Here is an 18511-nt window from a genome sequence, read left to right as displayed (position 1 = left end):
CTGCTCTGGGACAAAAACTTATACCTGTATGACTGGCCCTTTGGTTCAGGCAGTGGAGACAGGCACAGCAGCTGGGAGGCAGGGAACAGCTCTTTCCTCCCCCCAGGCACCAGTACCACTCCCCTGCGACCCCTGACATTGCTTCAGGGCTGAGCAGCTCCAGAATAGAGCTTCTGGACACTAGAGGGTGCCATATACAAACATGAAATGTCAAAGGAACCTTGTCCAGAGTAAAATTATTAATACCACTCCTGAGAAAGATTTAAACGACATGGATCTCGTGACTCTTCCTGAAAGGGAGTTCAAAATAAAAATCATCAACATTCTAATGGAGGTAAGGAAAGACATCCAAGAACTCAGGAAAAAATTCAGGTCAGAGATCCAATTATTGAAGAGCATGATGGAGGGTATTAAAAGCAGGTTGGATATGGTGGAGGAGACAATAAATAAAATAGAAACTAGAGAAGAGGAATCCAAAGAAACTGAGGCACAGAGAGGAAGAAGGGTCTCTAAGAATGAAAGAATACTGAGAGAACTGTGTGACCAATCCAAGTGGAACAATATTCACATTATAGGGATACCAGAAGAAGAGAGAGAGAGAGAGAAAGGGATAGAAAGTGTCTTTGAGGAGGTAGTTGCTGAAAACTTCCCCAGTCTGGGGAAGGAGATAGTCTGTCAGGCCATGGAGATCCACAGATCTCCCAACACAAGGGACCCAAGGAAGATAACACCAAGACACATAGTAATTAAAATGATAAAGATCAAGGATAAGGACACACTGTTAAAAGCAGCCAGAGAGAGAAATAAGATCACATACAAAGGAAAGCCCACCAGGCTATCATCAGACTTCTCAGCAGAAACCTTACAGGCCAGAAGGGAGTGGCATGATGTATTTAATGCCATGAAGCAGAAGGGCCGGGAACCAAAATTACTTTATCCAGCAAGATTATCATTTAAATTTGAAAGAGGGATTAAACAATTTCCAGATAAGCAAAAGCTGAGAGAGTTTACCTCCCACAAACCATCTATGCAGTCTATTTTGGAAGGACTGCTATAGATCGAAGCGTTCCTAGGGTTGGATAGCTGTCACCAGAGGTAGGAAAACCACAGTAGGGAGGGTGGAGCAGCTGATGGCAGGGCAAATACAAAATTAAATTGACTATCCCCAAAGTCAATCAAGGGATAGACAAAAAGTACAGAATTTGATACCTAATATATAAAGAATGAAAAAGGAAGAAAAAGGAGGAGAAATAGAAAAGAACCTTTAGATTGTGTTGGTAACAGCACAGTAAGTGAGTTAAGTTAGACTATAAGATAGTAAGGGAAGTAACCTGGAACCTTTGGTAACCATGAATCTAAAGCCTGAAATGGCAATAAGTACATACCTATCAATAATCACCCTAAATGTAAATGGACTGAATGCACCAATCAAAAGACATAGAGTTACTGAATGAATAAAAAAACAAGACCCATCTATACGCTGCTTATAAGAGACTCACCTCAAACCCAAAGACATGCACAGACTAAAAGTCAAGGGATGGAAAAAGATATTTCATGCAAACAATAGGGAGAAAAAAGCAGGTGTTGCAGTACTAGTATCAGAGAAAATAGACTTCAAAACAAAGAAAGTAACAAGAGATAAAGAAGGACATTACATAATGATAAAGGGCTCAGTCCAACAAGAGGATATAACCATTATAAATACATATGCACCCAACACAGGAGCACCAGCATATGTGAAACAAATACTAACAGAACTAAAGGAGGAAATAGAATGCAATGCATTCATTTTAGGAGACTTCAACACACACCATTCACTCCAAAGGACAGATCCACCAGACAGAAAATAAGTAAGGACATAGAGGCACTGAACAACATACTAGAACAGATGGACCTAACAGACATCTATAGAACTCTACACCCAAAAGCAACAGGATACACATTCTTCTCAAGTGCACATGGAACATTCTCCAGAATAGACCACAAACTAGGCCACAAAAAGAGCCTTGGTAAATTCAAAAAGATTGAAATTCTAACAACCAACTTTTCAGACCACAAAGGTATAAAACTAGAAATAAATTGTACAAAGAAAGAAAAAAGGCTCAAAAACACATTGAGGCTTAACAACATGCTCCTAAATAATCAATGGATCAATGACCAAATTAAAATGGAGATCCAGCAATATATGGAAAAAAATGACAACAACAACACAAAGCCCCAACTTCTGTGGGATGCAGCAAAAGCACTCTTAAGAGGAAAGTATATAGCAATCCAGGCATATTTAAAGAAGGAGGAACAATCCCAAATGAATAGTCTAATGTCACAATTATCGAAATTGGAAAAAGAAGAACAAATGAGGCCTAAGGTCAGCAGACGGAGGGACATAATAAAGATCAGAGAAGAAATAAATAAAATTGAGAAGAATAAAACAATAGAAAAAAATCAATGAAACCAAGAGCTGGTTCTTTGAGAAAATAAACAAAATAGATAAGCCTCTAGCCAGACTTATTAAGAGAAAAAGAGAATCAACACACATCAACAGAATCAGAAATGAGGACGGAAACATCACAATGGACCCAACAGAAATACAAAGAATTATTAGAGACTACTATGAAAACCTATATGCTAAGAAGCTGGAAAACCTAGAAGAAATGGACAACTTCCTAGAAAAATACAACCTTCCAAGAATGAACAAGGAAGAAACATAAAATCTAAACAAACCAATTACCAGCAAAGAAATTGAAGCGGTAATCAAAAAACTACCCAAGAACAAAACCTCCGGGCCAGATGGATTTACCTTGGAATTTTATCAGACATACAGAAAAGATATAATACCCATTCTCCTTAAAGTTTTCCAAAAAATAGAAGAGGACGGAATACTCCCAAACTCATTCTATGAAGCCAACATCACCGTAATACCAAAACCAGGCAAAGACCCCACCAAAAAAGAAAATTACAGACCAATATCCCTGATGAACGTAGATACAAAAATACTCAACAAATATTAGCAAACCAAATTCAAAAACACATCAAAATGATCATACACCATGACCAAGTGGGATTCATCTCAGGGATGCAAGGATGGTACAACATTCGAAAATCCATCAACATCATCCACCACATAAACAAAAAGGACAAAAACCACATGATCATCTCCATAGATGCTGAAAAAGCATTCGACAAAATTCAACATCCATTCATAATAAAAACCCTCAACAAAATGGGTATAGAGGGCAGGTACCTCAACATAATAAAGGCCATATATGATAAACCCACAGCCAACATCATACTGAACAGTAAAAAGCTGAAGGCTTTTTCTCTGAGATTGGGAACAAGACAGAGATGCCCACTCTCCCCACTGTTATTCAACATAGTACTGGAGGTCCTAGCCATGGCAATTAGACAAAACAAAGAAATACAAGGAATCCAGATTGGGAAAGAGAAGTTAAACTGTCACTATTTGCAGATGACATGATATTGTACATAAAAAACCCTAAAGACTCCACTCCAAAACTACTAGAACTGATACTGGAATACAGCAAAGTTGCAAGATACAAAATTAACACACAGAAATCTGGGGCTTTCCTATACACTAACAATGAACTAATAGAAAGAGAAATCAGGAAAACAATTACATTCACAATTGCATCAAAAAGAATAAAATACTTAGGAATAAACCTTACCAAGGAAGTGAAAGACCTATACCCTGAAAACTATAAGACACTCTTAAGAGAAATTAAAGAGGCTACTAAGAAATGGAAACTCATCCCATGCTTTTGGCTAGGAAGAATTAATAAAATGAATTAATAGAATGAATAAAATAAAGCAGAAATGAACAAGTGGGACTATATCAAGCTGAAAAGCTTCTGTACAGCAAAGGACACCATCAATAAAACAAAAAGGTACCCTACAGTATGGGAGTATATATTCATAAATGACACATCTGATAAAGGGTTGACATCCAAAATATATAAAGAGCCCACACACCTCAACAAACAAAAAGTGAACAATCCAATTAAAAAATGGGCAGAGTAGATGACCCGACAGTTCTCCAAAGAAGAAATTCAGATGGCCAACAGACCCATGAAAAGATGCTCCACATTGCTTGTCATCAGAGAAATGCAAATTTAAACCACAATGGGGTATGACCTCACACCAGTAAGGATCACTACTGTCCAAAAGAGAAACAACAATAAATGTTGGCAAGATTGTGGAGTAAGGGGAACCCTCCTACACTGCTGGAGGAAATGTAAATTAGTTCGACCATTGTGGAAAGCAGTATGGAGGTTCCTCAACATGCTCTACCATTTGACTCAGGAATTCCACTTCTAGGAATTTACCCTAAGAATGCAGCAGCCCAGTTTGAAAAAGACAGATGCACCCCTATGTTTATCTCAGTACGATTTACAATAGCCAAGAAATAGAAGCAATCTAAATGTCCATCATTAAATGAATGGTAAAGAAGATGTGGTACATATACACAATGGAATATTGTTCAGCCATAAGAGGAAAATAAATCCTACCATTTGCAACAACATGAATGGAGCTAGAGGGTATTATGCTCAGTGAAATAAGCCAGGCAGAGAAAGACAAGTATCAAATGATTTCACTCACATGTGGAGTATAAGAACAAAGAAAAACTGAAGGAACAAAACAGCAGCAGAATCACAGAACTCAAGAATAGATTAACAGTTACCAAAGGGAAAGGGACTGGGGACAATGGGTGGGAAGGAAGGGATAAGGGTGGGGGAAAAAAAAAAGGCAGAGGACATTAAAGGCCCAAGGTAAAAACCTCCCTAAGAGGACGGAAGAGCTTGATGCCACAAAGTTGTTTTATTGTTTTAAGGCTAATATTGGAACTTGGAGATAATGACTATTTGTTGATGATCTAATACATGCTTTAGATACATTATTTATTTGAATCCTCTCAATAACCTTGCAGACGTAAGAAAGAGTTCATAGGGGCTGAGAAGAAATGCCCAAAGTCGTAAAGCCAGTAAGTGGTGGCTGTTGGAATAGTAACAATAGATAGCATTGTTTGGGGCATTTACTTGTGCCACAGTTCTAAGTGCTTCACAGGATTCAACTCACTTAATCCTCACTATAACCTTGTGAGTTAGGTACTATCCCCCATTCTACAGATGGGGAAACTGAGGCACAGAAAGAAACATGGGTCACACAATAAGCAGTTAAACAAAGGCAGGCAGTCCAATTCCAGAGTCAATGTTCTTAGTCACCGTATCAGACTGGATTTGAGCTGTCTTTCTAACTGCAAAATTTATGCACTTTTTCCTACCCCATATTATGTCCTGGTAAAAGTAACTTTCTCTACCACCCATAAATGGATTTAATTCTATTCAGGGACATCTCACTTCTAAGGCTGAGCCATGGGGAGTCTGAGGTACGCCACAGGTGTTAAGTCCCTGCATCCCCAGCCCACACCTGAATCACCCATCTAGGGAGAGAAGCCCAGTTCCCTGGGGCTGGGGAAGTCCCCGGTCTGAGATCCACCTTCATGCTGATGCCTCAGATGCAAGAGGCCCCTGGAGACAAAGGCCTGGAGAGAGCCAGTGGGTGTATTTTTGGATGGCTCGAGTCAGACCCATCTTGTTAGGTTTCTGGGTTCCCACAAGAGGCTCAGTCCAATTATGTGGGCCGGGAAACGGGCATATTAAAATCTACAGTTTTCAAAGACTGAACATGTGGAGCGTCGATAAGAAACACTGCCTTCTGCTTCCCAACCCAGCCCATGAAAGCCTGTCCCCCTAATCCAGCCCTGCATTTCTCCACCGGCCTCAGACCAGCAGGAGAACAATCCTTGACTGAAAACCCACAGTCCACACTTGAGGTGCCACAGGTCCAGAGAGGAAGCCCCAACCACCCCCCACACCCCCCACACACATCTCCGGGCATCCGAGAACCCTGAGACATGTAGCAGTTTGGTTCCCAAGGTAACTCCATGGGCGCGAGCTGAGTGCTTCTGTGACATCACAGGGCCACTTCCCGGCCGGTGGCAGAGTCGGACCAAGGTTGCGGTGACTGGGATGCCATGGAGGCTACTGGCGATATCGAGCAGCCGCAGGGACCCAGTGGGGCTGAGCAGGGTGGCCCCGAGATGGGAGACCCGGGCCCAGCGGGACAGCTGGTTCCCAGGAACCCTTGGAATATGATGATAAAGCACCGGCAGGTGCAGCGAAGGGGCCATCGCCCACAGATTATGACAAATTTCACAGACCCTTCCATCTCCATGGACCTCCTCCGAGCTGTCTTGCAGCCTAGCATCAATGAGGAGATCCAGACTGTCTTCAACAAGTACATGAAGTTCTTCCAGAAGGCAGCACTGAACGTGCGAGAAAATGTCGGGGAACATGTGGATGCAGAGGAGCTGATCCAGGAGGCCTGTCGGAACTGCCTAGAACGGGCTAAAGTACTGTTTCCTGGTAGAGAAAAAGTAATGCCCAAATCGATCCCTGAGCTTCCAGGAATAAAGCGTGCCAGGCAGGCAGAAGAGGAATGTGCCCATCGCGAAAGCCCCATTCCCAAAAAGAGGAAGAAACGGCCTCTTGGACATATGATCTCAAATGACCGGGCAGCTGCCGGCAAGGTACGGAAACCAAAATCCTGTGGACCAAATCCCAGAGAAGGCCCCAAGTGGGACCCAGCTCGGCTGAATGAATCTACCACCTTTGTGTTGGGATCGCAAGTCAACAAGGCCCTGGGGATGGGGGGCACCAGAGGGAGAATCTACATCAAGCACCCATACCTCTTTAAGTATGCAGCTGACACCCAGGACAAGCACTGGCTGGTTGGGCAGCATCACATGCTGGCAACAGAGGGGAAGATGGCCTGCCTCCTTGTCGAGGAGGACATCCGGGACCTTGCTGCCAGCGATGACTACAGAGGGTGCCCGGACCTGAAGTTAGAGGAGCTGAAGTCCTTTGTCCTACCCTCCTGGATAGTTGAGAAGATGAAAAAATACATGGAGACACTACGCAGAGAATGAGCATCGTGCTGTTGGAGCATCTTCACAAACCTGAGGCCCACTCCCCTGGGGACACTTGGCAGCTCCCCTCCACAGTCCTCATACCCACATGGGTGAGGCCACGGCTGGGACTGCTCCTAGATGATCTCAGCAGCATTAAGCTGTGCCTGGGCTAGTTTGTAGTGACTCACAGCAGAGCACCCCCAGACTGGCATGTAGTTATACTTTTGTAAAGTTATTGGGATAAGATAGTTTGTAAATAGTTTGTAACAAAAACACAGATGGTGAAAAAAAAAAGCCTAAAAATAATTTGTTGAAAGGAATAAAAGAAAACTTGAATAAGTGGAGAAATAGCATGCTCCTGGAAAAGAACAATAAATTTTATAAGCATCAAAAAAAAAAGCTAATTGACTGTTAAAGTGTTACATATAAACATTCAAGAAATGATAAAGTCATCATTTTTAAGATTTTTTATCATTTTGATTATTTTTTAAGATAAATCATTTCTATAAAGGCAGTGATAGACTTTTATCTCATAGAACTATGAAAGATATAGAATTAAAAGAACAAAAGAGTAATTGGAAAAGGGTCTGCCAATGATCAATTCTAAAATTCTGAAATATTTTAACTCAAGAACTTTTGCAGTGGTCTCTTTTCCTACATTTGGAGCCTTCCACTCACAGAAACAGCAACTTTAATCTGAAGTGAAAAATAACTCGGTCATTGCACTAAAGCCTGCAAATAAAGGATCGTATAACTTTGGATAGGCACTGCTATCAGTTCCTGCAAGGCAAATTCCTTTAATGAGGACTGCTTAACAACTTTCCCACTTGCCACGTTTTTCTGGATCATCTTCAGCTATTAAATTTCTTTCAGCTATTAAATTTCTTTTAAACTGTTTAAATACAGCTAAATTGTTTATGTATTCCAGGAGCTTCTTGATTTTTACCCCTGTCAGTTTCAGGGAAACATTTCACATCTAGATTTATTCAAAGAATTTCATATTTGCTTTTATTGCCTTCAAATTATGATGGATCACAGAACTTCATAGATTAGATAAAGAAATGCCATGGCAGACTCCATGTTGTCTCAGTTGCCAAGTGCTGTGGAAACTGGCTTTATTTAAAACGCTGGGGTAACTTCATGAGAACCTCCTCTAAGTCTACCATCACACACTAAAATTTCCTTGCTTAGTCTTACAGCTCCTTGACATATTCTACATTGTCTTATCTTCAGTGTCCAAAAGTTCATAGAAAGTAACTCTGTCCCTACCTCCCTTAGCACATAACCCCATTCCTTGGGAAGAGCACCTCTGATAAAATTCCTATGCTTCTTTCCTCTCTCAATCAAAAGTCTTCATTCATCTCTACACTAAACATTGTTTTCTTTCCTCCAATCCTCAGAAGTTGTTCCACTGCTTGTGACTGATCTTGAAACCACGCCTATGCATTGCCCATCAATGACCCCTTCTCCTTCTTTCTCTTTTCTTTCCTTCCAGTGGTTCATAAGCATTTTCAATAGGCAATCTCTCAATGTTGCCTACTTACTTAGCTTTTATCCTCCTTTCTCCTTCACTGCCAGACTTCTCAAGAGTGTTACTGTCTCTATTTTTAAACTTCTAAATGACTCATAAATTTTCATCACAGCTAGTCTTCTTCTATTACAATTTATTGAAACTGTCTTTGCAAACATTTCCAGTGATCATCTAATTGCAAATCTAACAAACTCATAGTACATATAATTCTACTGGACTTCATGAAACATTTGACATCATTGGGCATCTCCAATTCCTACATTTAATACCGTCTCTCCTCCTCTGTCTACTTTACACGTCAGTGACCCCTTGCTTGAGTCTCTCATCTCCCAGTGCTCTTTCCAGATCTTATTTGCTTTTTATAGTAGGTTCTGCCTTTGCCTTCATCTATGCACCTTTTCCATGTTTCCATTCATTTCCCCAGATTCAACAGAGTACTGTTTCTTAATCCATCTCAAAGGACTGCTGTGATGATTAAATGGTAAAATGTATTTAAAGCAATGGCCATGGACTGTGGTCCCAGAAACTCCCAAATCCTGAGTCTGCTGCCTTTAGCTCCTCTCACTAGGAGAGATTCAGTGTTCCTCTGAATGTGATGGTACTTGATTTGCTTAGGAAAGTTCTTTAATTTTTTCCTCAGGAAATGAAACTTTAGGAATAAGGCTGGTTGTAGATGAGGTAAGATGAAATGCTAATTCCCCTAAGAAAAAAATCCTAATTGTAAGCTAGTAAATTCACTCCTTAAACTAACATATAATGGAAGCAATATAAAAAAATAGAGTTCAGCCTACAACTCAGTGTGCCAGTTCTTTTTATGCATAATGCAATCATGTGGGAAAGCTTTTAAAGTAAACACACCTGCGTATTCAGTAAAAATTAGTCTTTCAGTTGCATTTTTACTGTAGCTTTGGAATAATCTGTTTTGTCTGATTTAATTAAATAATTTTAAAGTATATGGGTTTCTGCTAAAGAAGAACACAGTGTTAGGATGTAACCTGTTTATTCTTCTTTGCACTTTCCTTTATTGTAATTATTTTTTTGGTGTGGTTTCTAATTTTAAGCCGTAACAAAAAACACTCTAAGACACAAAGACTTGATTGTATTTTCTGTGTCTAAGTAATCCGGACTCATTTTTATAGGACAATGGCCTGGAAGAATGTATTCAATGTTAAAAATACCATCTGCATCTTTGGGGATATTCAAAGAGGCATAAAAAGACAGAAAATTTTCATTATGTATATTTAGTTACTTACAATATTGTTTTGACTGTTTCATTAATATCTTTATTTTCCATTACTGAAAGAATACAATATATGCCAGACTGGGCGATACCTGTGTTCTACACAGTTCAGAATTTTCTGACACTAGTCCCTTGTTTCTGTCAACAAATCGTATTGATTGTTAAAACTATGAACTATTAACATGGAAAGTGGACAACTGAAAATTTTTTTACCTTTGACTTTTGGAGCTATCATTGGTCTGCTAAACTGAACATCTGATCATAGCTCTTTCCTCCTTAAAAACTCTTTGTTGGCTCCCCGTTGCTCACAGGATCTAGCCATCCGCCAGAGGTCTGCCTGTCTCTGCAATATTGTCCTCTATTCCTGTGTATTTCACTTCTTCCTTCCAATCCATCTGGTAAGCTCTTTGTGGTCACCCTACAAATTCTAGGTAATTTTTCTCTAGAAAGGTTTTTTTGTATTTTTTCCAGCTTTACTGAGATATAATTGACAAATAACACTGTGTAAGTTTAAGGTGTACAATGTAGTGATCCGATATGTGTATATACTGTGAAATCACTACTGCAATAAGATTAGCCAATGCATCCATCACCTCACACGGTTACCATTGTTTCTGTGGTGAGGACATTTAAGATCTCCTCTCTTAGCAAATTTTAAGTATACAATACAGTATTGTTAATGATAATCATCATGCTGTACACCGAATCTCCTAGTCTTATTCATCTTATAAATGGAAGTTTGTATCCTTTGACAAACATCTTCCCATATCCCCCAACACCAATCTACTTTGATTCTGTAAGCACAGTTTTGAGATTCTACATATAGGTGAGGCCACACAATATTTGTCTTTGTCTGATGTCCTTCACTTAGTATAATGCCTCAATATCGATACACATTGTAGCAAGTGGTAGGGTTTCTCTAGGAAGATTTTGTTACCATCTGCTCTGCTTTTCATCATTCATGCCTATACAATTAATTACTCTTTTTTGTAATACTACAAACTCTTATATTTATGTTCACTTTCACATTAGGCAAACTGATTATAATTACTTTTTTATTGTGGTAAAATGTACATAAAATGTCCATAACATTTTGACCATTTTTAAGTGTACATTTCAGTGGCACTAAGTACATTCACATTGTTATGTGATATCACCACCGTCCATCTTCAGAATATTTTTATCTTTCCAAACTGAAACTCTACCCGTTAAGTAATAACTCTCCATTTAATTACTTTTTAACAAGCCTGTCTCCCGTATCTGAGAGAACTATTACTTTATTAACCTCTGAGTTTTATTAATATATTATGCCAGCCATCCATATCATTATGTCAGCCATCCATATCAGACTATGCTAGCTTTCCAGCTCTACTCCACTCTAACCTAATTCTTGTTGAACCATCATAATAAATGCTGAAGGAATAAGTTTTAGCCATTTAAAATAAAGAGCAATGACTGTTGGCAAAAAAATCATAAAAGATTTTACAAGAAGAAGAAAAAAAGAACATACTCCTAGTGGTTTTCACTTTAGTAAAAACAAAACAAACAAAGCTATGCCTTCTGTGTTTTCTCATTTCATAAAGTATGAATTCCAAATTTTGAGCATGGCATTCATGGACTTCAAAAATCTGAGTCCTATATTCCTCTATACCCTATACATCACCTCTCACACCCAGAATCTTACCAACACAACATCATCCATTACTCTTGAAACAGCCAAATTCAGGTGTTTTTAATTCAACTATCTGTTCAGTCTGAAATGTTTCCCCCCGTTTTAAGCCAAATCAGTCTTCCTTCAAAAGTGAAAACTTCCGATTTTTTGGTTCAGAATACACTTCTCTTCTTTGCTCTTTTGCATTTGGTTTGAGCCTCCATTTTGCATTTATTTAGTTTTGTATTCAAGTACATCTTACTTATATGTTTATATGTCTTCATCACTTGTGGACAAATTATATGGAAATTTGCATAAGATTTAATTTGTCATTTTATTTTTTCCAATTTTTTCCTGTCAGAGACTTGGGATTTTCTGCACATGGTAGTTGCTCAACAATTATATTAGCAAGAACAAGTATTTTGTTTGTTTAATGCCTATGATCAATGTATTGGTGTATACTGTGCATGCCTAAGGTTGTTCAAACTCTTTATTAAGGAAACAGCCAAGGAATAATGTCAAAACTTTGGTCAGGACAAACTCTATACAATGAAATGTGACAAATACACATTGCTCACCAGCTTCATATGCTGCACTAAGTGAAATAAATACAAAATGAGTAAGACACAGTTCATTTTTTTCCAGGAAACTAACAAACTAGGTCTAGACAGCTATATAATTAACTTTAATTCTTGTTGAACCATCATAATAAATGCTGAAGGAATAAGTTTTAGCCATTTAAAATAAAGAGCAATGACTGTTGGCAAAAAAATCATAAAAGATTTCATTAGAAAGGTGATGTCTAAACTGAGTTTAAATGGGGAAATATGATTTCAATGGGTGAATGGGGCTTGTGGAGGTATTCCAAAAGAGACATTAGCATAAGATTGAGAGGCAGGGAAAATGTTGGTTTCTTTCAAAAACAATGAATACTATAATTTAACAAGACATTAGAATGAATCAGGGCAGTAGGTGTAGTAGGAATAGAGCTGAATCTGTAGGTTAGAACCATTGAAGAGGTTCTTTATGGTGTTTTACAGGTCAACATAATATATATCATTATATTAACATACACTGATATACTATGCCATTAAGTTATTATATATTAATGTATATATTATATGTAAGTATCTATTACATATCAGAATATGTTACAAAAATAATCATTCTGATTGCAGCTTTGCTTAGCAGGTTTAACCTTTAAAAACTACATAGTGGAAAGGGATAGGAGATAAGAACAGATAAAAATCCATTACAATATCCCAGTTGAGAATTAAAGAAGATCTGAACTATGGCGGTTTTAATATACATGGAAAGAGATGAGAATAAATGCATGGGAGGTAGACTGCAGACACAGTTAAATGTATGGATTGACCACCTGAATACAGAATTAGGACAAATTCAAAGATAACATTTTCAAGGAGGGAAGAGTTGCATATTAGGAGAAATAACCTCTCTGGGCTAATTTGCAAGATAACAGTAGTGCCTAACTTTCAATATTATTCTGCTGATATAAACAAGTATTTAGCAGAGTGCCTAGGGATTTAAAGTACTTAGTAAATATTAGTCATTATTGTTATTGATAGATATAATGATCTACCATGGAAAATAGCATCTGACTCTAAAATATATTTATTTATTTTTTGTTTAAAACATACTGAAAAGTTATTCAAAATTCAAACTCTACAGAAATATAGAGTACATAGACTTGCAAACACCAGAGACAACTAATAACAATTTGGTATTTATATCTAAAATTTTTTTCTAGTCCCAGAATAGTGTATTAATATTATTAGTATTTATACAAAATTGGGAACATCCTATGCTACTTATTTCACTTTGTAAAGTACAAAGTACAATGTTTAGGAGTTTTTTCCAGAACAGAACATATAGTTGTCTCATATTCTTTTTTATAAGGTTACTTGTATCATTGCATTAATGCACCATAATCTAAGGAGAACCTTGGGAAAACTAAGTTGAGATACAGATCCACCAGTATATAGTGCCTTTGTGTAAATTAGAAAAAAATGCTCCCATTAGGTGGTTACAGCCTGGCAGGTACATTATCTTGATTAGCAAACCCCAAGCTGCATTTCAATCTTCCCTCATTGCCCCCTGCTGGACACCTGTGGCAGAGAATTATCCACACATCCCTTAGAAAGGCAAACCCATGTTTAAAATCTTTTATGGAGCTCAGCAAAGAGCATGGGCTTCAAGCTATAGATTTTGGATTCTTTTCCACAGAATTCAAGGTTGTAGCTTTGGATGGATGAGAAATGGATGAGGCCTCCAGGGTAGAAATTATATGAAGGAAATATATTAAAAAGTATTAACTCCAAAACCACCTGAGAATAGGACATGGAGGTAGGGTGGACAGAGAGAGAAAGGGATGGCGGGAACAAGGGAGTGGGGAGAGAAAGGACCAGAGAGAGACAGGGACACACAGAAAGACAGAAAGATAACAATGATCTACAGATGACAGAATAAACTATTAAATACTGTGATAGCATAAACTCCATTTTTTCAGACTCTACATATACATACATATGTATGAACATGTCAAGGTATCACCTAAAGTCTGAACCTCCGCTCTTTGATTTCTCCAGAAGAATTTGGAAACAGAAATGATTAAGACATGTTTGGATAAATTCCTTGCTGTCTGAACTGTCATTATTGCTACCAGAAATCCAGAAATCAGATTTTGATAATGTGGTATCCTCACTCTCCAAGCTAGCTATATGAACTCAGGAAACAAAGAGATTTGAGTTATAAGGGACACTTGCAAATATATTTTAATTTAAAATCTGAAGTAGCAGGTGAAATTTTCCTCAACCCCTTGCCTATTTAGCCATGTGCAAGACTTTTTTCTAGTTCCTGGCTGTTTTTGTTTGTTACATACTTCTGCTTAGCTTTTAAAAATGTGCTCTTTAAGAGTTTTCTTTTTTTCCTATAAAAATTTGTTCCTTATTCTCAAAAAATATTCTCCTTAATTATTTCTTCTAATATACAAACTTTATCTAGTTCCCCTTTCTAAAGCTGTCAATGTTATAAATTTTTCTAAATTAATTTTGTCTGATTTCTAAATGCATCTTATTACCAGGAATACATGATGCTTTACTTTTAGAGATTTCTTACATCAATGCTGTTACTATAGGGAATCAAGAACTCAAACTGCAGATGTCTTTTAAAAAAATTTTTCATTGAAATATAGTTGATGTAAACTGCAGGTATCTTCTGATTTCTTTTTTGTATTTCATTATAAAATACACATTTCTTTATAAAATAAAAGTTGATTTTTTTCCCATGTACTATCTTTTCTAAATCATGAATTAATTATAAACAATTTATAACTTGAAAACTAAGGTAACTTTGCTGTGTATGTGTGTGCTGGATCTGTGACTTCCTAAATAGGGATTCTGGTTAAGCTCCAAGGAAATTAATAACAATCAACAGCAAAAAGAAAATATATAGACATTAATAATGAGCACACAATTACTTTCCTCTTATACAAATGATTTAAAACAAAACAAAAAGCATTCAGAAAGGTTACAGCAATTGTAGAGTAACAGTAATGATTTAAAATTTATTTAATCTATGTGCAAGAATCAGACATACCATGCTGTCTCCAAGGGACTACAGTAATACTTGGGGGCTAAATCCATACTCATGTGAACAGTCAGTCAAAAATATTTCCTTCATTTTGTTACCTCAAGTGTTGTTCTCCCTTTTTATAAATGTATTTGGACTATCCAGTTGCCATTTCTGGGGCAAATTTTCAGAGCCTCACTTGAATTTATAGAACATTTTTATTTCAGCATTAATACTTTCACCAAGGGGTCTCACCATATTTGTATGATGAATAGAAACTCTGTCACCACCATAGTAAGCAAGGTTTTTATATTATTTGTCACTAACATAACTTTAGTTTGTTTACCCTCATCAATAAGGTATTTTGAGGGATGTGCCCAAAGTAAACATATTTAAACATACAGGAAAATAAAAATTAACAATGATAAGATACAAAATGAATAAACATTTGTTATTTTTTCCCTGACTATTCCAGGAATGAGTATACCCACTTCACACATAATTACCTATTCTCTCTTATAAAAAGACTGAGGTTTTTGTCATTACCCATTATCTCTGAAGCTCCTTTCTTCTATGATGGTGGAGGCATACCAATCTCTTATTGCCTTTTTTTCCCCCCAAACCATCCAGTTTCCTAAACTGATCTGGTCACCAAAAAGCTTTCTCTATTTTTAAAATCTGTTTGCCACTATTTATGCTGTTAACACTGCTAGCCTTTACTTGACATGGAAGTCATTCTTCTGGTAGTTAAGAGTCTATTATTTCTAAAGTTTATTAAACCTGGGACAAACAAAAGCATATATAAACTTGTTTAATTGGTCTAGTTTATTTTAAAGAACAAAGAGCTTGTACTAGACAAGACTTTTGTCATGGATTGAAAATGTGTATTTGTGTGGGTAGTGTGACTGTAAATATTATTTTGTTAAGAATCCTCTGATAAGACATAATGTCAGTTAGCCTCCCACTTTTGTAATTATTTAAAAGAAGACTTTGTTCAATTATTTTAATATTTCCACTACTGATAATACCAATATTTACACTACTGGAATAAATTTTAGGAAAAAAAGGTAGCCTTATAAACAAATGTCAGAGAAAGATGGGGCTATTTTAGCAGCCTAGACAGATTTAATTTATAAATATTTTATGTATTTTTTATGTATTATTTTATATATGTATCTGGTCTAATGACCCAATCTATTTGTGCACCAATAACCAAAAGAAGTAAAATTTTCTAAGGAAAAAACAGCCCTTCATATTGCAGAGATAATTATAAAATGCTTTCTTAAGAGTTATGAATGAGAGTAAATATGTGAATTCAATGATGCCACTAAACATGGGCACAATGCTTTTAGAAGATATGAATAATAAGGACGTTAGGGGAAATATATTGATATTTCCACAGAGGTAACTTCATTTGCAACATTTTATAAAATTGCCAGATATTTGATATGTTTTCCAATTTTGGAGCCGGGTTTTACTTCCCGAAAGGACTGGCATTCTGACTGCTGTCTTTCTGAATCCCCATCTCACTAGCTCACATGTCACTGGCTCTTGACAACTTTCCTTTCATCTCTTCATGACACGTCTAAATCGCCAGAAATCAGAAAACATGACTGTGGCAACTAGTTTCAACAGGCCTTGTTCAGTGGCATATGCAGAATGTAATTACTTTTTGTGACAGTTTTAATAAAAGTGATGGGAAACACAAGGGATATAATGTCAGCGATATTGCACCTCAAAAGAGGAGAAAGTTTGGTATGTTACCTCCTGATTAGCAGCAGCTAGTTCTTCTTCCAGTGCAGAGACTCTTTCTAAAGAAACCCTCAGTCGCTCCCTTACCTAGAAGAAAAATCAAAATATGTGCAGTAATGTACATCCCATACATGGTAGACTGTGCTGAATCCATCATGAACAGTATCAGAGGTGGTCACATTTGGCAAATTATTTAAAGTAGTCAGAACTCTGAGTGCCCAGGAGTCCTATGAATACATTGTCACCTCATGGTATCACAGTATCAAGGGATTTCCCTATAAACAAGTCCTTTTAGTGCTTCCATGATAGAATTTCCAGTGGGGTTAGAGACTGACCAGTCTTGTTCTGAATTCTGATTCATAGCAAGTAGAGGTGAAGTTCAAAAATTTATTATGAAATCATTTAAAAAACAGTGACTGATTAAGCTTGAGACATAGGCAAAAAAAACCTCTTTTTTCCTACTTCTTTAAAAGAATAAGTGAGTTTTCCTTTGTCACTTACTATCTAACATTAAAAATGATTTTTTTAAAAGCAAAGGATTCTTAGAACTGAAAACTTTTGTCTATTGCTCATATGTCTTGCATTAATAACAGGTCTATATTGTGTCTGAGGGACTGGAAAGTACTTAATTACTCTGGAATTCCTAACTGTCTTCCAGATACCAAAGGCTAAGCTATTGTATTTTGTAGAACCAAAGACTCAGCACAGTTAGTTTGAAAATAATTTTAATTTACAAATATTTCACATGTAAATGAAACTTAAAGAAGGGTTATTTTATTCTTCTTTTCCCAGAACTTCTAAAATTGTTTTAGTTATTCTAAATTCGGATCCATAGATATGCTTTATATTATATTTATCAAAGATACATACCTTTTATCATGTAAAGTTATTATATTTATTTTAAAAATTCAGAGAAAGAATTTGGCTAAATTAAAATGAATGACTGCAGCAGTTTATTTTCCTTGGAAGAAATCAACATAATTTATAGCTTCAACTTAAGATGCAATTCATGGTGAGTTTTTGATTTTTTATGAATTAACAGATTTATCCAAGAGAATGTTTCAGTATCTGTGAATTGAATATGCATTTTAGTATATAATTATATCTTCATAAACTTAATTTTATTAATCCATCAATAGTGTATTTTAATGAAGGGTATTTTTCTTTTTTTAAGGTAAGATTTAACTGGAAATGTAAGCAAATACATGAAATATATAAAAGCATATGTAACAATTTTTAAACTTAGACTTATAACATTATTTTTCAATTAGCAAGCAAAAGCCCACTAATGTTCTATTTATTTAGAAGCTACTTAGCAATTTTTAAAAATCTCAATAATATTCTTATACTGTACAATAATAGCATATATATGTTCAGGTGTTTGGGTGCACTAAACTCCTTAAATACATCAATGTGGAAGAATAAGTATCTGAGTGGTGTTCAGTATTAATCATATTTAGTTTTGTTCAAATTCTCTGGAAACTAGTATATATACATTTGCTATCTGATAGCAACGGAAATTACACAGGATCTTTCAGGATATTGAGGTGTGCCAGATGAGCTCAGGTACCAGTGGTGTTAGCCAAATATCCAATTGTACATTAAAATGCATAAAACTAATGCTGATTAATATTTGAACAAGAATTACTTGAAAGGAAATCTTTTAGGATTTGGCTTGGGGAATACTGCTTTATGAAGAGCTTGGATAGATGCAAAAGTGGAAAATATCCTGAGGGCATGTAAGTGAGGAGGATTGTGGAATGC

General features: G+C 36.6%; 1 protein-coding gene and 1 pseudogene across 29 annotated transcripts in view; one reads left to right on the top strand and one right to left on the bottom strand.

Annotated features, from left to right (window-relative positions):
* Positions 1 to 18511, bottom strand: part of PPFIA2 (PTPRF interacting protein alpha 2) — a 493962-nt gene that overhangs the window by 164344 nt on the left and 311107 nt on the right. For 27 of the 29 annotated variants that reach the window (XM_073214786.1, XM_073214785.1, XM_073214788.1 and 24 more), the window contains one exon: positions 16760 to 16834. The exons of the other annotated variants lie outside the window; for them this stretch is intronic. In XM_073214786.1, the coding sequence (XP_073070887.1) occupies positions 16760 to 16834 (75 nt within the window). The remainder of the gene's footprint in view (positions 1 to 16759; positions 16835 to 18511) is intronic. 29 annotated transcript variants of the gene reach the window in all.
* LOC140843711 (deoxynucleotidyltransferase terminal-interacting protein 1 pseudogene) lies at positions 6046 to 7825 on the top strand (annotated as a pseudogene).

Source organism: Manis javanica, chromosome 10 (assembly GCF_040802235.1).
Source record: "Manis javanica isolate MJ-LG chromosome 10, MJ_LKY, whole genome shotgun sequence".
Classification (NCBI taxonomy): Eukaryota; Metazoa; Chordata; class Mammalia; order Pholidota; family Manidae; genus Manis; species Manis javanica.
This window is presented reverse-complemented; position numbering and strand designations above follow the sequence as displayed.